General features: G+C 34.6%; 1 protein-coding gene across 1 annotated transcript in view; it reads left to right on the forward strand.

Annotated features, from left to right (window-relative positions):
• LOC127727337 (translation initiation factor eIF-2B subunit beta-like) overlaps window positions 1–20,515 on the forward strand; it is a 65,082-nt gene that overhangs the window by 24,325 nt on the left and 20,242 nt on the right. The window contains exon 8 of the mRNA XM_052234760.1: window positions 4,178–4,237. Within this exon, the coding sequence (XP_052090720.1) occupies window positions 4,178–4,237 (60 nt within the window). The remainder of the gene's footprint in view (window positions 1–4,177; window positions 4,238–20,515) is intronic.

The raw sequence follows: 20,515 nt of genomic DNA on the forward strand, positions 1-20,515 counted from the left end.
GGGTCCAAAATTAAACTTTGTTTGATTTCATCAAAAATTGAATTATTGGGGTTCTTTGATATTCCAAATCTAACCGTGTATTTAGATTTTTAATTTTAAGTCCCGTTTTTTAAATTGGTCTACATTAAGGTCCAAAGGGTCCAAAATTAAACTTAGTTTGATTTTAGCAAAAATTGAATTCTTGGGGTTCTTTGATTTGCTGAATCTAAACATGTGTTTAGATTTTTTATTATGGGCCCAGTTTTCAAGTTTGTCCAAGTTGGGGTCCAAAATTAAACTTTGTTTGATTTTAACAAAAATTGAATATATGGGGTTCTTTAATATGCTGAATCCAACCATGTATTTTGATTTTGGACATTGGACCATAATAGGTAAATTAAAAAAATTCAAGTTCTTAGACCACATTCTTTCTGTGTCAGAAACCTATGCTGTGTCAAATATTTAATAACAATCCAAATTCAGAGCTGTATCAAGCTTGAATGTTGTGTCCATACTTGCCCCAACTGTTCAGGGTTCGACCTCTGCGGTCGTATCAAGCTGCGCCCCAGCGAAGCATTTTATTGTAACTTCCAGACAATAACTTGTGTGTTAGTGTATGGATCTCTCTGACATTGTACCACAAGGTTCCATATCACAAAGGGAATGCTGGGATTGATTTTGGGGGTAATTGCCTCAAAATTTTAGGAATTAGGGCCAAAAAAGGGGCAAAAACAAGCATTTTTCTAGTTTCATGACAATAACTTGTGTGTGAGTGTATGGATCTTTCTGAAATTGTACTACAAGGTTCCATATCACAAAGGGAAAGCTGGAATTGAGTTTGGGGGTAATTGCCTAAAATGTTTAGGAATAAGGGGCCAAAAAGGGGCTAAAAATAAGCATTTTTCTAGTTTCCAGACAATAACTTGTGTTCAAGTGTATGGATCTCTGAAATTGTACTGCAAGGTACCATACCACAAAGGGAAGGCTGGGATTGATTTTGGGGGTAATTGCTTTAAAATATTAGGAATTAGGGGCCAAAAAGGGGCAAAAAAACAAGCATTTTTCTAGTTTCAGGACAATAACTTGTGTGTAAGTGTATGGAACTTTATGAAATTGTACTACAAGGTTCCATATCACAAAGGGAAAGCTGGGATTGAGTTTGGGGGTAATTGCCCTAAACGTTTTGGAATTTGGGGCCAAAAAGGGGCCAAAAAAACAAGCATTTTTACAGTTTCCAGACAATAACTTGTGTTCAAGTGTATGGATCTCTCTGAAATTGTACCGCAAGGTACCATATCATAAAGGGAAGGCTGGGATTGAGTTTGGGGGTGATGAATCATAAGGGGGTTCAAAAAATTGGGGGGGGGGGGGGGGGGATTTTTTTTTCCTTTTTTTCCTTTTAGCTCACCTGGCCCGAAGGGCCAAGTGAGTTTTTCTCATCCCTTGGTGTCCGTCGTCCGTCGTCGTCGTCCGTCGTCGTTAGCTTTTTACAAAAATCTTCTCCTCTGAAACCAAATTTAACCAAACTTTGCTACAATCATCATTAGGGTGTCTAGTTTAAAAAATGTGTCCGATGACCCCGCAAACCAACCAAGATGGCCGCCATGGCTAAAAATAGAACATAAGGGTAAAATGTAGATTTTGGCTTATATCTCTGAAACCAAAGCATTTAGAGTAAATCTGACATAGATTAAAACTGATTATCAGGTCAAGATCTATCTGCCCTGAAATTTTCAGACAAATCTGACAACCTGTTGTTGGGTTGCTGTCCCTGAATTGGTAATTTTAATGAAATTTTGCAGTTTTTGGTTATTTTCTTGAATATTATTATAGATAGAGATAAACTGTAAACAGCAATAATGTTCAGCAAAGTAAGATCTACAAATAAGTTGTCATGACCAAAATTGTCAGTGGACCCCTTTAGGAGTTATTGCCCTTAATAGTAAATTTTTAACAATTTTTTGTAAATTTTTGTAATCTTTTACAAAAATCTTCTTCTCTGAAACTACTGAGACAAATTTAACCATACTTGGCCATAATCATTATTAGGGTATCTAGTTTAAAAAATTTGTCCGATGACCCCGCCTTCCAACCATCATGGCCGACTTGGTTAAAAATAGAACATGGGGGTAAAATGCAGTTTTTGGTTCATATCTCTGAAACTAAAGCATTTAGAGCAAATCTGACAGGTTGCAAAAATGTTCATCAGATTTAGATTTATCTGCCCTGAAATTTTCAGACGAATCCGACAACTCGTTGTTGGGTTGCTGCCCCTGAGTTAGTAATTTTACAAAAATTTTGCAGTTTTTTGTTATCTTAGATATCATTATAATATCTAATATCTAATACTATTAATTATGATTTTAACCTTATTTTACATGATTTCCAAATCATCAGTAAATACAGGTGAGCGACACAGGCTCTTGAGAGCCTCTAGTTTTGTTTTCTTTAAAATTTTTCATTTTAAGTTGGTAATTTTTGATTTATATATAAAATCAAATAATAATGATATGGTTTGATTTCATCAAAAATTGAAATATTGGGGTTGTTTGATATGCTGAATTTAACCGTGTATTTAGATTCTTAATTTTTGGTCCCGTTTTCAAATAGGTCTACATTAAGGTCCAAAGGGTCCAAAATTAAACTTAGTTTGATTTTAACAAAAATTGAATTCTTGGGGTTCTTTGATATGCTGAATCTTATATTTAGATTTTGGATATTGGACCATAAGGTAAATTAAAATTTTTTAAGTTCTTAGACCACATTCATTCTGTGTCAGAAACCTATGCTGTGTCAAATATTTAATCACAATCCAAATTCAGAGCTGTATCAAGCTTGAATGTTGTGTCCATACTTTCCCCAACTGTTCAGGGTTCAACCTCTGAGGTCGTATCAAGCTGCACCCAGCGGAGCGTTTATTCTGTATTTTACTGATAAATAGACTTAGTTTTTTTACAGTTAACATTCAGGCTCAGTCTGAGGTAAAAGTTTTTCAGTCATCAATAACTTTGTCAAACCATCATGAAATTTTATGAAATTTGGACAGAAACTTGTTAATGACCAAAATACAGTATCCAGAGCAAAATTTTGAAAATATTTATTTTTATTTTTCTGTATTTTACTGGTAAATGGACTTAGTTTTTTTTACAGTTAACAAGTAGATACAGTCTGGGGTTAAAGTTTGATACACATCAATTACTTTGTCAAAGCCTCATAGAATTTTATGAATTTTTGGCAGAAGCTTTTTTATGTTTAAGAGATAATGTCTGAAGCAAACTTTTGAAAATATATTTTTTTCATTTGCAGTATTTTTCTGATAGATGGACTTAGTTTTTTTACAGATTACTAGAGACAGTCTAGGATTACATTTTTTTGACATGATAAATTTGTAAACCTTCATGGATTGTTATGAAACTTGGACAGAAGCTTATCTTCAAGACCAAGAAATAGCATCTAAAGAAAAAGTTTGAATTTTTTTTTCAATTTTGTATTTTACTGATAAATGGACTCACTTTTTAAGTCAACATTACACTTTTACACTGACAGCAGCAATCGCAGGCTAGATACAGGGTTCCACGAAACCCCTTATGAATTTTTTAAATGGAAAAATCAGATTATGTCAAATTAAGTTTTGTGTTCTACAGGGGTTGCTTCTAAGATAAACCTTTTTCTATATTAATTTAATGACTTTTACATTTAAAGCAAATCAACAAAGAAATAAACAAATTTAATGTGAATGAATAAAGTTACAATTAAATCATTTTTGTTCCAAAATTAATCCTTTTTTTTCTAGGTTTCTAAATATTGTACAAATCTGCATGCATGGAAATCCACAACTAAGACTTGTATATTGTACTAACAACAACAACAATAAACACATCAACAACAACAACAAACACAACAACAACAACAATACTTTATTTTAAGAGGGTTACACAGTTAGCTATATAACTTATCTTCCCTGAGGCCCTCATCATAGAAAAAGCATAAACAAAAATGCAAACATATACTCATGGCAACCCCCCCCCTTTTTGATTTATTTTACAAGAGGGTTAAGTATTAGTAATTGCAATCCTTTCTGTAAAAAAGATTGTCCAAGTAGTTGATACAGGCTGAGTCCTTCTAGTGTCCTACAAAAAAAAATTTCTTTTAATGAAAATACCATAAAGTGTAAATTAATTAATTGGTTTTTTTACAGAAAGCAGCAAAGAAGAGAAAGTTCCAGGTGATGGTTGTGGAGTGTGCCCCATTTTATCATGTGAGTCAAACTTCTTGATACAATTAAGGGGATGTGGTAGGATTAACAATGGGACAACTATCCATAAAGACCAAAGAACAAAGATGTGAACAATTGCAGGATACCTTAAAGCCTTCAACAATGAGCAATTTGTGAACCATATAGGAAGCTTTAAAAAGCCCGGGTATGACACAATGTGAAATAATTCAAAATAGAAAACCAAGGTTCTTTTTTATATTACAACAATGAACCAAACCAGGTATGGCAGACAACAACCAACAACAACCACTGGATTACAGGGTTTTTGGATTGGAACAGGCACATAAAGAATGTGGCGGGGTGTAACATGCTTGTGGGCACTCAACCTGCCCCTTTGCCTTGGACAATTGTGTTACAACAATTAAGATCAAACTCTATTGGAAAGGGCTTGACTGATCAGAAAGGTTTTTAGCAAAAACACAAATAATGAAAAGACAAAAGACACAAATTTCCAATCTAAGAGTACTCACAGTTACTGAAATCTAGTTCAAAGCCCAATGTCAACTAATAAATAAATCATATTATGTTCAGAGATTATCATTTTAATGCTTACTAACTTTCTAGTTGAATACACAAATCTCAAGTTGTTTTTTATGTATGAGTTACACCAGTTGACCTGAGGTCAATCAGTGTTGACGACGTCTTTGAATAATCAGTTATTACTGTGAAGTAATAACATAAGGATTATGACATAGGAAATTTACGGGAAAGTGCAAGAATTTTAAAGTTATCTATTGCTGCAATATTTGATATCCATGATATGGCCATTTTTCTTTTTAAGGTTGTTTTATAGAAAAGGGGATTAAAATTTTAAGATATCCATTTAAAAAGATAGAAAGTATAAATTCAGTGTGACTACAAAAACATGTATACAATTTTATAGCTATAAATACGTTACCATCATAAATTCTGAGTGTAACCCCAATTGCGTCATAGGTCAGATGGAAAATCCCGACTAAAAATAAAAGTACTCTCACTGGTCCGGACATATACCCCTGTTTGCCCATATTCTCCCATTCAATTTCCATCTGCGACATCGGTCACACGTGCACATTTTTACAGATTCAACAGAGAAGTGTTTAGTTGTTTGTAAAGTTTTTTGAATAGCTTAATTGCTTTTCATATATTGTGTATTTTATTGGAAATTTATTCCCTTGTTTAGTTTGAATTTCTAAACAAATTATTTGTGTTTTTTTGACTAAAGTAAATTTTATTATGGACTTTAATTTGAATAGTCCGTACGTAAATATTCCTGGTTCGGACTATCTCTTAGATGGGTCACTACCTTTAAGTCCCCCCCAAACTACCAGTACATTGACCGGAGTTTCGATAACGGTGTCTGGTAATGCTACCTATCCGACCCTTTCACAAGGTTCGGCCATGCATTTTGGGGGGGTACCTACGTCAACTTCGGTGACTCATACTTTATCTAGGCCTGTTAATTCAGCGGGTACTATTAGTTCTGTCCCAGGTACAGCTATGGGCTTGAACTTGCCAGGTTCTAGACCCCCATTATCCTATTGTGGGTATATGCTTCCCAACTCGGGCACACAACCTTTACCCTCATGGTCTCAGCCACCTTGGCCACAGTCTTACCCTTATGGTGGGTTTATGCCAAACCAACCTGGTTTTTGGCCTTATAGGGACAATTTCTATGGTCCCCCTTCTGGGGTAGCTACTGCACCACCTTTAGCTCCTGCTCCACCCGTAGCAGTATCTTTGACTCCTGCAGTAGCTCCTTCTACCACCGTACCTGACTCTCGAGCTCAATCTTCTAGCTCTTCTCATGGTACTCCGGTTTCTGATCATGCATCATCTTTGGATGGTTTTCAGAAGTTACTTTTGGACTTTGGTGAGTCTTTCAAGGCTGAATTTAGTACTCTATCCAGTCGTATGTCTCTACTGGAGAATAGAGTTTCTTCTCATCAACCTTCTCCAGCTAAGTCTGTAGAATGTGATGAGAGGGAGGATGACGAGCTTTCTGTTTCCCCTGGGAGTCATGAAAGGGCTTTCCTCACTGATGAGGATGTTGAAAGTTCTTCTTCTCCCAAGGTATCGAAGACGGCCCCTGAGCCTTCTTCTAAGTCAGCTCAACAACCTCCCACCAAGGAGACTGAGGATCCTCCATCCTTGAAGGATCTTAGGGATAAGGTGTATACCTTGATGAGGGATGAAGCACATATCCCTTTTGCCTCTCCTTCCAAGCCGAAGAAACCTTCTTCAACTTTTGAAGCTTCCTGTGGTATTTCTCAGGATACTGTGACTTCTCACAATTCTTTTCCTGAATCTGGCCATATGGCATTTGCTTTACAATTTATTAATGAAGGTATCGCTAATTCTGCTAGTGAAAAGGTTGCTAATAACTATATCTCTGGATTTGGAATGTCATCCTTTTCTGATCAGGTTAAGTACAAGGATTTTGATATCTTTGATTCTTCACTGGGTAGACTTGTTCCCAGTTGTGACAAATCTATGTCATCTTTATTGGGAAAAAAGCCAGTAGATGGTCTTCGTCTCACTCAACCTGTTTGGTCAAAGACTGAGAATCTCCTTCGTAGTGCTTCTCAAGTTCTTGGCACAGCCGAACATTTTCTAGCTGCAACCGGACATTTGCTTAACAGCGAAGATTCGGTTGTTCCAGCAGAAGTACGATCCTTCTTACTTCAACTGGATAAAGCTCTAGGTTCATCTCAGTTGCTTTTAATGGGTTCTATTGCTAATTGCACCCTATCTAAAAGAGCAGAGTTTCTTGAAAACATTTCTGTCGCTGAGCCTTTGAAAGATTCTTTACTGAAATCTCCACTTACTGACAAGATGTTTGGTTTACCCTTACAGCGGGTTCAAGAGGAACTCAGCAAAAACCCTCCTCCAGTCAAAGTTAGTGTACAAGTTACTAATGGCAAGAGGTCGGTTAATGCTACATCTAGTTCTACTAGTACTTCTGCTTCAGGTGGTCCTCCTTCTTCTGCTAAGAAAAGGAAGAATAACTACGGCAAACCGCAGAACAAACCCAATAACTCCGGAAAAAGCTCAGGTAAGCCTTCTGGTGGTTTTAAGGGTCCCAAGAAACATGGGTCTAGTACCTAGGTTCTTGCCCCCTCGTACGTTATTGACAGCTTCCCCAGGGGAAAATTTACAACAAGTTCCTCAAAAATCAATACCAGTAGGGGGGAGGTTAAGTTTTTTCCTAAATCAGTGGAAGAAAATTACCTCAGGCTGTTATGTGCTGTCAATAATTCGAGGGGGATTAACACTTCAGTTCAAGAACCCACCTCCTCTGTCTGCAGTTCAAATAAGTTTGTCTCATACTCAAGACCCAGTCAAGTATCAACTTCTATCAGTAGAAGTGGACACAATGTTACAAAAATCTGCAATAGAGGAGGTGTCGCTCTTAACTCTGTCCCCGGGATTTTATTCCCGTCTTTTTCTGGTTCCAAAGAAGACTGGAGGAATGAGGCCGGTCATAGACCTATCTATTCTGAACAACTTTCTTATTGTTCCCCATTTCAAAATGGAAACCAACAGATCAATCAGGGCTTCAATCCTTCCAGGAATGTGGACTACTTCTCTGGATCTTTCAGATGCTTATTTCCACATTCCCATTTCCCATACTTACAGGAAATACCTTCGCTTCGTTTGGAACAACAAAGTTTTCCAGTTCAAGGCTCTCCCTTTTGGCCTGTCTACAGCCCCTTTGGCTTTTACCAAAATCATGCAGGCAGCTATAGCTCACCTACATTCCCTGTCTATTCAGATTCATTCCTACCTGGACGATTCCCTTCTCAAGGAATTTTGCCCAATCAAATTGAGGGTTCAGACAGATTTGGTCATCAATTGTTTTCTGTCCCTAGGCTTCCTAATCTCTTGGAAAAAGTCAGAGATAATTCCTTCTCAAGACTTTGTTTTCCTGGGAGAACATTTCCTAACCAGTGTAGGCCTAGTCCTCCCACCAGAGGAAAAATTTACAAAACTATGTCAGAAAATACATTTATTCCTGACGGTTCAATCAGTCACAGCACGTCAATTCTTGCAACTTCTGGGTCTATTGAACTCTCTGGCAGATGTAATTCCATTGGGACGACTTCACATTCGTCCGCTTCAGTTTTATCTGCACAAGTTATGGATTCCAGCTTCACAAGAATGGGAAGCATTGATTCCAATCACTCAGCCTTTATTTCCACACCTTCAATGGTGGTTAGTACGGGAAAATGTGATGAGGGGCCTATGTCTGTCCCCTCAAGTTCCCAGTCTAACATTATTCACAGATGCCTCCACCCTCGGTTGGGGAGCATATCTGGAGGGGCTTACAATCTCGGGAGTCTGGAATCCAGATCTTTTGGAAGAGCATATCAATGTATTGGAAATGAAAGCAGTTCTGTTTGCACTGAATCATTTCCAAATGTCTCTAAAGAATCAGTCTGTCATTCTGGCCACGGACAACACAACAGTTGTAGCTTATCTCAAGAATCAGGGAGGAACTCATTCACCTTCTCTTTATCAGATAGCCAGAGACATTCTCCTTCTGTGTTTTCAACTCCAGGTTCATCTAGTGGTGAGACATATTGCGGGGCACCTCAATATTCTAGCCGACACTCTATCCAGATCCCTTGCTCCAGTAAACACGGAGTGGGAACTACTTCAAGTAGTTTTCAAAGCTGTGACTCTTCATTGGGGGTCACCTCAGATAGATCTGTTTGCGACCAGTCTCAATCACAAACTTCTAACATTTGTGTCTCCGGTTCCAGATCCAAAATCTTTTGCGGTAGACGCAATCAGCCTATCTTGGAAAGGAATGTTCGGGTACGCCTTCCCTCCTTTCAGGTTTCTCTCCCCAGTACTTCAGAAAATAGCAGGGGAAAATTGCAAGATCATAGTTATTGCTCCAGCATGGCCGAAACAGTCTTGGTTTCCAGACCTTCTGCGCCTATCATGTGCTTGTCCTCTAGTTCTACCTCTGAGACCAGACCTTCTGTCTCAAATCAAGGGCAAGGTTCTTTATCAAAATCTAGAAAAACTTCATCTACACGCCTGGCTTCTCTCAGGGTTAGCCTCAGAAAGAGAGGTTTTTCTGAAGGAGCAACCAAGCATCTCACAAAGTCTGTCAGAGACTCCACTAGCATTGTCTATGATGCAAAATGGTCAATCTTCTCAGATTGGTGTAGTGAGCGGGAAATTGATCCTTTCCAAGTCACTGTACAACAATTAGCAGACTTTCTAGTTTTTCTTTTTGAATCCAAAGGATTATGTCCCTCTACTATTAAGGGATATAGATCAGCTATTTCAAGAACTATTCATATTTCTGGTGGCCCAGATTTTGGAAACAATGAGCATATTTCTCTTTTGGTTCGTAGTTTTAGTCTTGAAAGACCAAGACAAAAAACTTTAGTTCCTAAGTGGGACCTTGGACTAGTTTTATCCTTTTTAAAACTTCCTCCTTTTGAACCAGCAGAAACAATAGATTTAAGGTTTCTTTCCTATAAATGCTGTTTTCTTTTAGCTTTGGCTTCTGGACGGAGAAGGAGTGAAATCCATGCCTTCTCTATTTCTGATGCTTGCCTTCGATTTAACAGGGATAAATCTTCTGTTACTCTTTTAACGGATCCTGCTTTTTTGGCAAAGAATCAGATTCCAGATAAGGGTGCAGAACCAGTCGTGATTCCTGCACTCCCTAGCGATTCTATTTCTGTACTTTTATGTCCAGTAAGAATCCTTTCTATTTATCTGGATAGAACGTGTAGTTTACGTTCTGTTTCTAACTCAAGACTCTTTATTCCTATTAAAAAAGGAATCTCAGATCTTTCTGTTAAAACTATTTCTACTTGGATATGCAAATGCATATCTTTAGCTTATGGTTCTTCTAAGGCAGAACTTTTAAATAGTTTTAATGTTAAAGCTCATGATGTTAGGGGTATCTCTACATCCTGGGCTCTGTTTAACAGTGCATCTTTAGAAGAGGTACTGTCTGCAGGTTTCTGGAGAAATGAGAACTCTTTTATATCTCATTACCTCCAATCTATGGCTACTTTTGCCGAGAGTTTATACTCTCTTGGACCTATAGTTTCAGCACAAAGATTGAACTTTCCTCCCGTTTCTTCTGTTACAGGGGATTCAGCTTTACGTTAGATTCTGTTACTCAGAATTTATGATGGTAACGTATTTATAGCTATAAAATATTCAAATTTTAAAGTAAATTTGGATTTTATTAGATAAATACTTACCATCATAAATTATAGGTCCCACCCACCTCCCCTTCATCCCCTTTCCTTATGTTTCTGTCTTGAGGAAATTGAATGGGAGAATATGGGCAAACAGGGGTATATGTCCGGACCAGTGAGAGTACGTTTATTTTTAGTCGGGATTTTCCATCTGACCTATGACGCAATTGGGGTTACACTCAGAATTTATGATGGTAAGTATTTATCTAATAAAATCCAAATTTACTTTAAAATTTGAATATTTTATATTGAAAAACTCATAAGTCCCACCCAATTTCAAGAATCACGAATCTGCAATTCCTAGACTTTCTCTCATAGTTTTGGAGTAAAGATTGCATGAACAATCAAAACCCTATTGTCACTGGCAAGACAGCTATATGTTTTCCAGGTCCCATCTCTACCTTTAAGAGCACAAGCAACAGTGAGGTGAACATTCTTTAGATCTGTAATGTCTATTTCAGGAAATTTATTATTAACTTCGATATCCAAAATCATGATGTGTATGTGTATTACAGTACTTGTCAAGAAAACTATTTTATTGAAAATTTGTGCATGGTGTATGGATCTATCTGTTTCTAAAAATAGGTTAAACTAAAGGTATGGACAAAGGAACATACTCAAATTCAAAATATTGGATTGTAAGTTCAAATTGCAAAATAAAAGTAATCTTTTCCCGTCAGCACTTGGCTTTGATTATAGCCTAGATAAGAGAGTAAACAGTTTTTTTGCCAGAAACTAGTATAATATGTCTTCAAAATTGATTTTTGTCTATATATACTTTAGTCTGATAAACAGTTGTAGATACAATAGTACACAGAAGAACATAGACATTATTCAATAATATAAAGGTACATATGTTTGGTCTTGCATGCCACATATGTCACACTGGTAGAAGAGAAAACATGCTGATCTGGTGTTACTGGCAGTGATTATAGCTCTTTGCATAAAGCTTCATATTTCTGAAGGTAGACCGTAGACCTTGATACTTCATATCTTGTATACAAATGCATTAATGAAATAATGTTAGCTGAACATTTCTATCTGACAGGGTTCATCTGACCTTGACATCATTTACTTGGATCCTTAGTTAACACTCAGTTTTCACCTGACCTCATCCTCATTTCATGGATCAGTGATCAAGGTTAAAGTTAAGTGATTAGGTTCGTTTTTCAGATACTATTAGCAATAGGTCAACTATATGTGGTGTGTGGAATGATAGTAAGGGGTACATGTTAGTCTGGCAGGTTTCATCTGACCTTTACCTCATTTTTATGGTTAATTGGTCGATGTAAAATATTGTGTTTTGGTCTGTTTTTCAAGAACTACAATGTATAAGCAATAGGTCAACTGTATTTGGTGTATGGAATGATTGTAAGGTGTACATGTCTGTGTAGTCGGTCACATCTAACATTAAAGGGAAACTCCGCGATTTTTTACTTATCATCTAAATATGTTCATCTTAACATAAAAAACACATTCACAAAGTTTTAAATTTATACTCTTTCTAATAACGGAGAAAATCAAGTAATTGTAACTTTTTTGGTTGACCTACGTCACTGGGTTGTGACGTTTTAACCCGAATTGTTGAATCATGGGAAAAAATTAAATCTGTTAAAGTCTTAATTACTTATCAGAATTTTACGTAATTAAAAGCGCACAGATGACCGTTGGTCGTAGTTAATAACCACAATATAAGAATGAAAGAAAATGAATATGTGTGTACCGTTTTGTATTGATTGAATAAAACTTCCTTTATGAAGTTATCTTTAAATATAAATATTTTCGAATTAATTTCATAAATTATTGAGATTTTTTCATAAAATATCTATAGAACATTTTTACTGATATTGAACTGAAAATATTTAAAGTTTTATTTACCGTTATAACTTTGATAACCATTTCAATGCAAAATATTTGTGAACAGAGTGTGTATATAATTTTGAAAAGTCATTGTTTATTTCTCGATTTGAGGAGAATTCGTTTGAACTTTACCTTGCAGCAATTTAGCCTCAGGCGTACACAGGTGTGAATTCAAGCGTACACAGGTGTGAATATTGTCATTTTGAATGGATTAACAGAAAGAGTATAGCGTGTTTAATATACCCAGATGAAATACCCGATGACAATAGAGAAACAATAATTAAATTGTATAAATTAATTGAAAATTAACATTCAACTTTTTAATTCCGGAAGTGTTACAATATTAAAATGGAACAATTTTCGGTTACGTTCCATGCAATTAGCATAAAGTTAAGATATGAAGCTAAAAGAATAGTACTTTTAATCTTAAAAATTAAATGTTACATTTCCCAATTAATAATCATTGCACATCTGTTTAATTTACTTTACCGGAATTCTTTAACTTGTCTTTAAATCTGGCGATGTTTAAATGCTAACAATCGTAAAACTATCGCAATTTTAAAGTTTTTAATTGAAAAAATACAACAGTACAACATGCATGATTTTTTTAAATTTTCATATTAACATTTCATTCTTACATAGTTAAATTCATTTGACAATCACCTAGACAAATTATTTGTGAAAAGAATACCAATTATCGTTTATTTCATTAATGAATATACATACATTATAAATCTAAGCTAATACATTATTTTGTTTGAGGATTTTTTTTAGGATAGCCGTCATTAATCCAAATTAGTAATACAGTTGTTGTAATTAAAGGCATATCTTAGTAATGTATTACTGATATTGACGATTTTAGAACAGTTCGTCCCAACCTCGTTGTTCTTGACTAGTATTTCGCCAATCTTTACTAGTATACTTGTAAGTTTCCTGACGTATAAGCGCCATTGAGGATGAGCTCCAGAGATAGCAGACTAGTAGCGTATTTGTTTGTTGGGGCAGGAGAGGCCATGCAACCACTTGTACAGATAAAAAAGCTTATGTTGTCAACACTATCAGAAAGAGTTCCCATCGTCGGATGGGGTATATGAAGGTTCCAAGAATGAACTATTGACATGTCTGACTCTGAACAGTTAGTAAACGGACTTAACAATGATCTATAGACATCGACCGCTTGTTCTTGATATTTGAAACTGCATGCATATACACGTTTATGGGAGTCATTATTTATCTTGTGTCTGACGAAAACTAAATGCCTGCATGGTTATCATCTTGCCATACGTTTGTATTGGTTTGGTGGGTGTTCACTCAAAATCGTAATTAAAAAATTGTGTTTGTGAGATGTAGATTCACTTCAATACCGAATTTCGTCTATATATTTCACAAGTGTATACCACGGAGAAGATCTGAAGGTATATTACTCCCATTTTGTTTGGGTGTGGACCATCGATGTTTACAGCAATATTTAATGAATAAGATGATGATGGTAGAAAGAACTATGAGCGTCATGAGGAAAATATTACATGCATGTCGGACCATGAGTTGTCAATCTGTATGAAAAGATTTCCAATACATCCATATTGAGTAGGAATTTTTACATGCTATACTCTCGTACTAGTATTACAGGGTTCTTGTGTCGTTTAACTCTGACACACATCTTTTACTTTAAGATGTATGAAAGGTTCTAAATGTATATATATATCTTAAATGTAACAATAATCAAACGCCTATAGGCAATCATTAATATGGTATGAAGTTTTTATACAGATTTGTTCTTATTTACACAATCATTAACAAAGTAACACCGTGACACTACGATATAACAAATGGGATACTAATTATTTTTAACCATGCTATGCAGAAACTTAACACATCAAGCAGGAACATATATATTAATATACTGTTCCCAGCATCAAGTTATTGCACGTGAATACCAATTAGGAACATGATGTGTGATTTTGTATAACTAAAAATATCAAACGAGCAATAACTTTGTCAAGCAAACAATTTTTTTCATTATGCCTCTCTTTATCTCCGCTCCTTTACAATAACTATTTCGCTTTTCGTCGATCATTCTCTATATTGTTCTCTATTCGGTTATTCTTTTTTTCACTATATGCCACTCTTACTCCGCTCCCTTTTCCCCTGTCGTCCTAATCCTTATAAAGATAGGGACATTAGACATAGAAGGGGCTCTCTTATCTTCAATGAATTAATATTGATAGTGACTATAAGTGCTGCATTACTTTTTATATCTGCATGTTTGCCAATCGACAAAAGCTTGTATTTGCGTGAATTTTTTTTCTCTCTCAACAATATGGTCCAAAATCATGACAAAACAATATTCATTTTACCAAAATGTTCAAAGGTCATGTTTATAATTTTTTTTTAAACTTATTATCAGCAAAAATAGTGGATAATATTATTATCAGAACATCATTCATTAAAAGGTGGAATTATAATTTCAAACACACACAAGATAAACAACGTTAGACACAAATATATGGTTCAATAAATGTTACCTGTGCACACTGGGTACCTCAATAAAGAGGCCATGCATGAACCTGTATTATATAATTGTGTAATACGAATTTTTAGTTGACAGGATGTCACTGGAATACCCAGGGACGTGTATCTAACTGAATGTGTCGCTCTGACACGACATCTATCAATAATTCTGACATACCTATTATCAATTCGGGAGGAAGCCAAAATATATATATAATAAGATAACGTAAATAAAATTTAAAAAGAAAAAAAACCTATAAATTTTTCAACGAACATACCAGATAGAGTCACACATTTAACTGTTAAGCTAAGTGTCTTTATAAGTGACCGTTCCGACTTGATTCCGTATCAATTTGATATAATTTAAAGATTAGTTAAAAAAAAACACTTTTAATAAAAAAAATTGAGATGTCCGATATTTCGATATTTACATATCTATAACCTGGGAATATTATACTATATCAACATATTATGTCCCAACTAAAACCTCTTCCTAACATTGCTCCTTGTCAATAGCCGTTAAATTTCATAATTAAAAAAATGTTATTTTATATCGTATAACTTTATTAATTGAAAAATTATCTTGTCTAAATACGGAACTAATCTTTATACAAATCAATGCACTTTATATAAAAGAGGCATACTTATGAATCTTCTGTAAATCAGTGATTGTTACAAGAACACTGCATTTGTCTTTCTTATAATTGAAACTGTTCTTCCTCATCAAATCTATATTTTTTTTATTCAACGAGATCTTATCATATAAGGATTTGATAACTATAGCTATCAGAACTGCTAGGTTATTTTGTTATTAAAAAAGGATAATTACCATCGAATCTCCCTCGTCACAATATTGTTCAAAATGGTCTTCACACACCAACTTGTGCTTGCTATAGATGCAACTATTTGCTGTTAGTTTAAGGTTGTACAACCATGTCTGATACAATTCTTTCTTTTTTTGTGGGATTGGGAAAACTATGTAGACTTTTGTCATAACCTTGTCTGACAGAACAACCGTACGCTTGGCAAGACATTTTTACACTGAATAACCGTCTACGGTAATCCCCAATTGATGATGGGAGTTTTTAACGCACGGTCGGTAAATCCCCGATTCTTTTTGTTCTTTGTGGTTTATAGATATCACGTGACTTTTTAGATCGAACATGCCGACAAGATGGCGATATGTCGAGAACTGATAGTGAATTTCAAAAATCGATTTTGATCTCTTTACATAGAGAATAAAAGTTTTTTATTTATGAACATGTGGTTTTTTATGCTTAAAGAACAAAATATCAATTTTTCATTTTTTTGCGGAGTTTCCCTTTAACCTCATTTTCATGGTTTATTAGTCAACATTAAGTTTTTGTGTTTTGGTCTGTTTTTCAAATACTAATAGCTATAGGTCAATTATATTTGGTATATGGAATAATTTTAAGGTGTACGTGCCTGACTGATAGTTTTTATCTTACCTTGACCTTATTGTCACGGATGTTTAAAAATGTAAAGTTAATGTGATACTTGTAGTGGAACCTTTCTCTTTATGACTTTCAACATAAAATCAATGGTCAGTAAAGCAGGCGAGCATATGCACTCTTGTTATTTTTTAATCAACTCATAAAGATTTTATCCAGGATCACCTCCTGCCATCCAATTTTACACCTTCATGTATTTCCAACTATGTTGATAACCATTCACATTGAATTAAGCACATATTTTGCAACCCTGCCATTTGATATTTGACCTATTTAATTCTGTTAAGGGAGCCTGACTGTAAAAAATGGCTATACAATTTCAGGGATAAATTTGATCAGTTTTTAAATATTTCAGTTATTTGGCTTCTTGAAAAAATATGTCAAGGTTGCTGGAGTTGGTTAGAAAGGGTAAAAAAATTTTTGAATATGGTTGGAGGTATTTTCAGATAAAGGAGTAAGTTTGATAAGGGCCATATTTGGCCCCGAATATTAAGCTCATAGTTTTCAGATAACAAATGTTTCAGGTTAATGAAAAGACATAAAAGAACGTGAAATAGAACCATTTTTGTGCAGTTTTTGTCGGCCTGCGACTTCTGTCGAAGAAAGCTCGACATAGGGATAGTGATCCGGCGGCGGCGGCAGCGGCGTAAGCTAACTACTTAGCTTAATATTTCAGAAGGTAGAAGACCTGGATCCTTCCTACTTTGTATATAGATGCCTTATAATACGAAGTTTCCGTATATCATATGTCCATTGTCCTTGACCTCATTTTCATGGTTCAGTGACTACTTGAAAAAAAAAGTTAAGATTTTTAGTCTTCTTAATTTCTCTCTTAATATGAGTAATAGGATAACTATATTTGGTATGTGTGTACTCAGACAGTTTTCACTTGACCTCGACCTCATTTCATGGATAGGTGAACAAGGTTAAGTTTTCGAGGTCAAGTCCATTTCTCATGATCAGATACTATAAGTAATAGGTCTACTATATTTGGTGTATGGAATGATTGTAAGGTGTACATCTCCCACTGGCAGGTGTCATCTGACCTTGACCTCATTTTCACGGTTCAGTGGATAAAGTTAAGTTTTTGTGTTTTGATCTATTTTTCTAACACTGTATACAATAGGTCAACTATATTTCGTGTATGAAAATATTTTACGATGTACATGGCAGTTTGGCATGTTTTATTTGACCTTGATCATATTTTTACGGTTCATTGCTTAATGTTAAGTTTTTGTTTTTTGGTCTGTTTTTCTTGTACTTTAAGCAATAGGTCAACTATCTTTGGTGTATGGAATGATTGTAAGTTGTATATGTCTGTCTGGAAATTATCATCTGACCATGACCTAATTTTCATGGTTCATTGGTCAATCTTAAGTTTTCCTGGTTAAGTTTGTTTCTTAGATACGATATGAAATAGGTCAACTATATTTAAAGCATGTAATGATTGTAAGGTGTACATGTCTGTCTGGCAGGGTACATCTGACCTTGACCTCATTTTCATGGTTCATTGATCAATGTTAAGTTTTCCTGGTTAATTTTGTTTCTTAGATACTATGTGCAATAGGTCAACTATATTTAAAGCATATTTGGTATATGGAATGATTGAAAGGTGTACATGTATTCCAGTTTGGTTTATCTGACCTTGACCTCATTTTCTTGGATCTTGTTAAGTTTATGTGATAATAAAGCTTTATATTTAGGACTATCAACATAAAATCAATGGTAAGTAAAGAAGGCGAGACAGTTCAGCGTGTGCACTCTTCTTCTTAAATAGCATTTACATTTACAACCCAATTAGACATAAAGTAGAGATTTTTATGAAATTTGACAACATCTTGATTTTTACCAAATTTAGGCCTAGGAATCATAGAGCGCAGGGATTTGACAAACTAAATAATCAAAATCGATATGTAAAATGATATAACAAACATTATTTTCTAAGATGTTTCTTGATGACGCATGCGATCTATGTTTCCAGTCCAAAACATCAATGGAAATTTACCTGTTTCCTTTAATTTTCATGGAAAATCTAAATGTGTGCTATTTGTGACGTTATGAACAGAATGCCTGTACGTACATTTTCAACAAAAAGGTATATTTCCTACCTAGTTTAACTATGATTCAATGTAATATTGGTCAATAAATCCCAATTTAAAATTTTAGCTCGAAACAGGGGCCATTTTAGGGCCGTATCGAACCTTCTCCTTTTAATCAGATATTTTATTTGAAGACAAAATCGTGGCAGCATTGATGCCACATGAATCACAGATGATCCTGGTGGAAACCACATTTTCCTCTTCTTGAAATCTTCCCTGATATCACAAGGCTAATCAAACCCAAAATTTGTGGGTGTTTTTTGTAGGGTGTCAGATTCCTTTTTAATTCAGATATGTTGTTCTGGAGTTACATGTTTATATAATGGTCAGAGTAATGAGGATGGACATACTATGCACTCATGGTGCAGCTGGTTTTCAGGATTTTATATAAGTACTGAATGAACTCCTTTCAATGATATTTCCATTATTCAACTGCTCATCCTGTATATTAATGTTATGGGTAGTGAAAATTTAATTTGAATTGATAATCTGAAATAATTTTGATTGGACGGTGTTAATTGCTGACAGATTTTCCCTCTTGGATTTTTTGTAATTTTTGACAATGTTTCTTTAATGAAATTTTTAAAGGTATTTACTTCATTAGTTGTTTATCTATGCTAGTTGAAAACTCATCATACAAAGTAATTAAATGTCTTCCAAGGAATGACTTTTTATTTTTTTCTCTTAACATATTTTCAAAGTGTAGGCTGTCTGTGAATCATTGCTTATTGTTCTTCAGTTAAAGGTCTTTTAAGGTCCTGGTAAATAAAAATTGTATGTGCTAATTGAAAAACTGGTAGCACAGCTGCATCAGTTAAATGTTACTTTAGTTTGTTATAACCTTGAAATTTTATTTTAAAGATTTTCCAGATTTCAATTATTTCTTTCTTTTCAAATCAAGTTTGTGACGCAAGCTACTTCCTGATACAAAATGTCAAAATAGTGAACTTGGTTTGAACTTGGTTTCACTTGCAAGCGAATAATTCATCAAGATGTTTCTTAGCTTATTTTGACAAAATTGATCTTAACTGGCTGCTAAAAACGAATTATTAATTCACTATTTCACTTTCATTAATGATTGAACAAAAACAAATCATATTTTAATTTTTGTATATCTCGTAGCTAATGCCCCTTTAAAGTGATATGACTGCCAGATAGAAATCAAAAGAATGAAAAATGATAGGAAGTTGTTTCATAACTTTGCCATCTCTAACTATATCATACACTTCAACAGATTTAGGTTGACGGGTTCAATAATTTGTGTATTGTTTGCATTTACCGAAAGAAATCAAAACTTGTCCTTTCATAAAAATTTCTGAGGAAAATCCCAATTCCTGACATCTCAGTGACATGCATTTTCTAAACCCTGTCCATTTCAGTTATTTAGGAAATCTTCATATTTGTTTACTGCAGTTTAGCAAAAAGGAATAAGTTTGTATTGGTTGATGATATTTGAGATGATGTTTGAAATAGTGTTGGTTTGCAACTCCACATCCAACTAGTAATGAAGTAGTGTTACTGAAACCTTACACTCTTCATACTTTAATTTTCAGGTTTTAGGTCAAATGAAGAGGAAATATCTTCAATATGCTATAACATAAGCATCTTTGTATGTCATTTTCATGCAGTTAACTAGGCAGTCACATTCTTTTGAATTTGAAGTCATTCAATTGTTCCTTGTTAATCTAATACAAAAAATATGTTCATTCAGTTTACAATTCTCTTATTCTGAGTTATTTATTTTTACAGTTTAATAGTCAGAGGATGTGTATCATGTTAATTATAATATAGCAAAAAAGGGAGTGCATATTAATCATAAATGAGGATTATACAAGACTATTAATAGTATAAAGTTTTATATATGGATCAAGATGTAAACTATTCCATATCTTTTGAATTTTTTTTCAGTAATTGTTGTTTTGACTATATTCCATTTCTCAATACTTGGACCTTGTCTTTCTGACATCTGTATTCCCCCTTATAAAAGAGTCCTGCTGTAGAATCCCATCTATAAATAAACATTTGACAATATGAACTCTTACTCTCAGTATACATTGACAATCTTGAGTCCAAAATTGAAACAATAAATGCCTTAACCTCTTC

Source organism: Mytilus californianus, unplaced genomic scaffold (assembly GCF_021869535.1).
Source record: "Mytilus californianus isolate M0D057914Y unplaced genomic scaffold, xbMytCali1.0.p SCAF_1, whole genome shotgun sequence".
NCBI classification, from domain to species: Eukaryota; Metazoa; Mollusca; class Bivalvia; order Mytilida; family Mytilidae; genus Mytilus; species Mytilus californianus.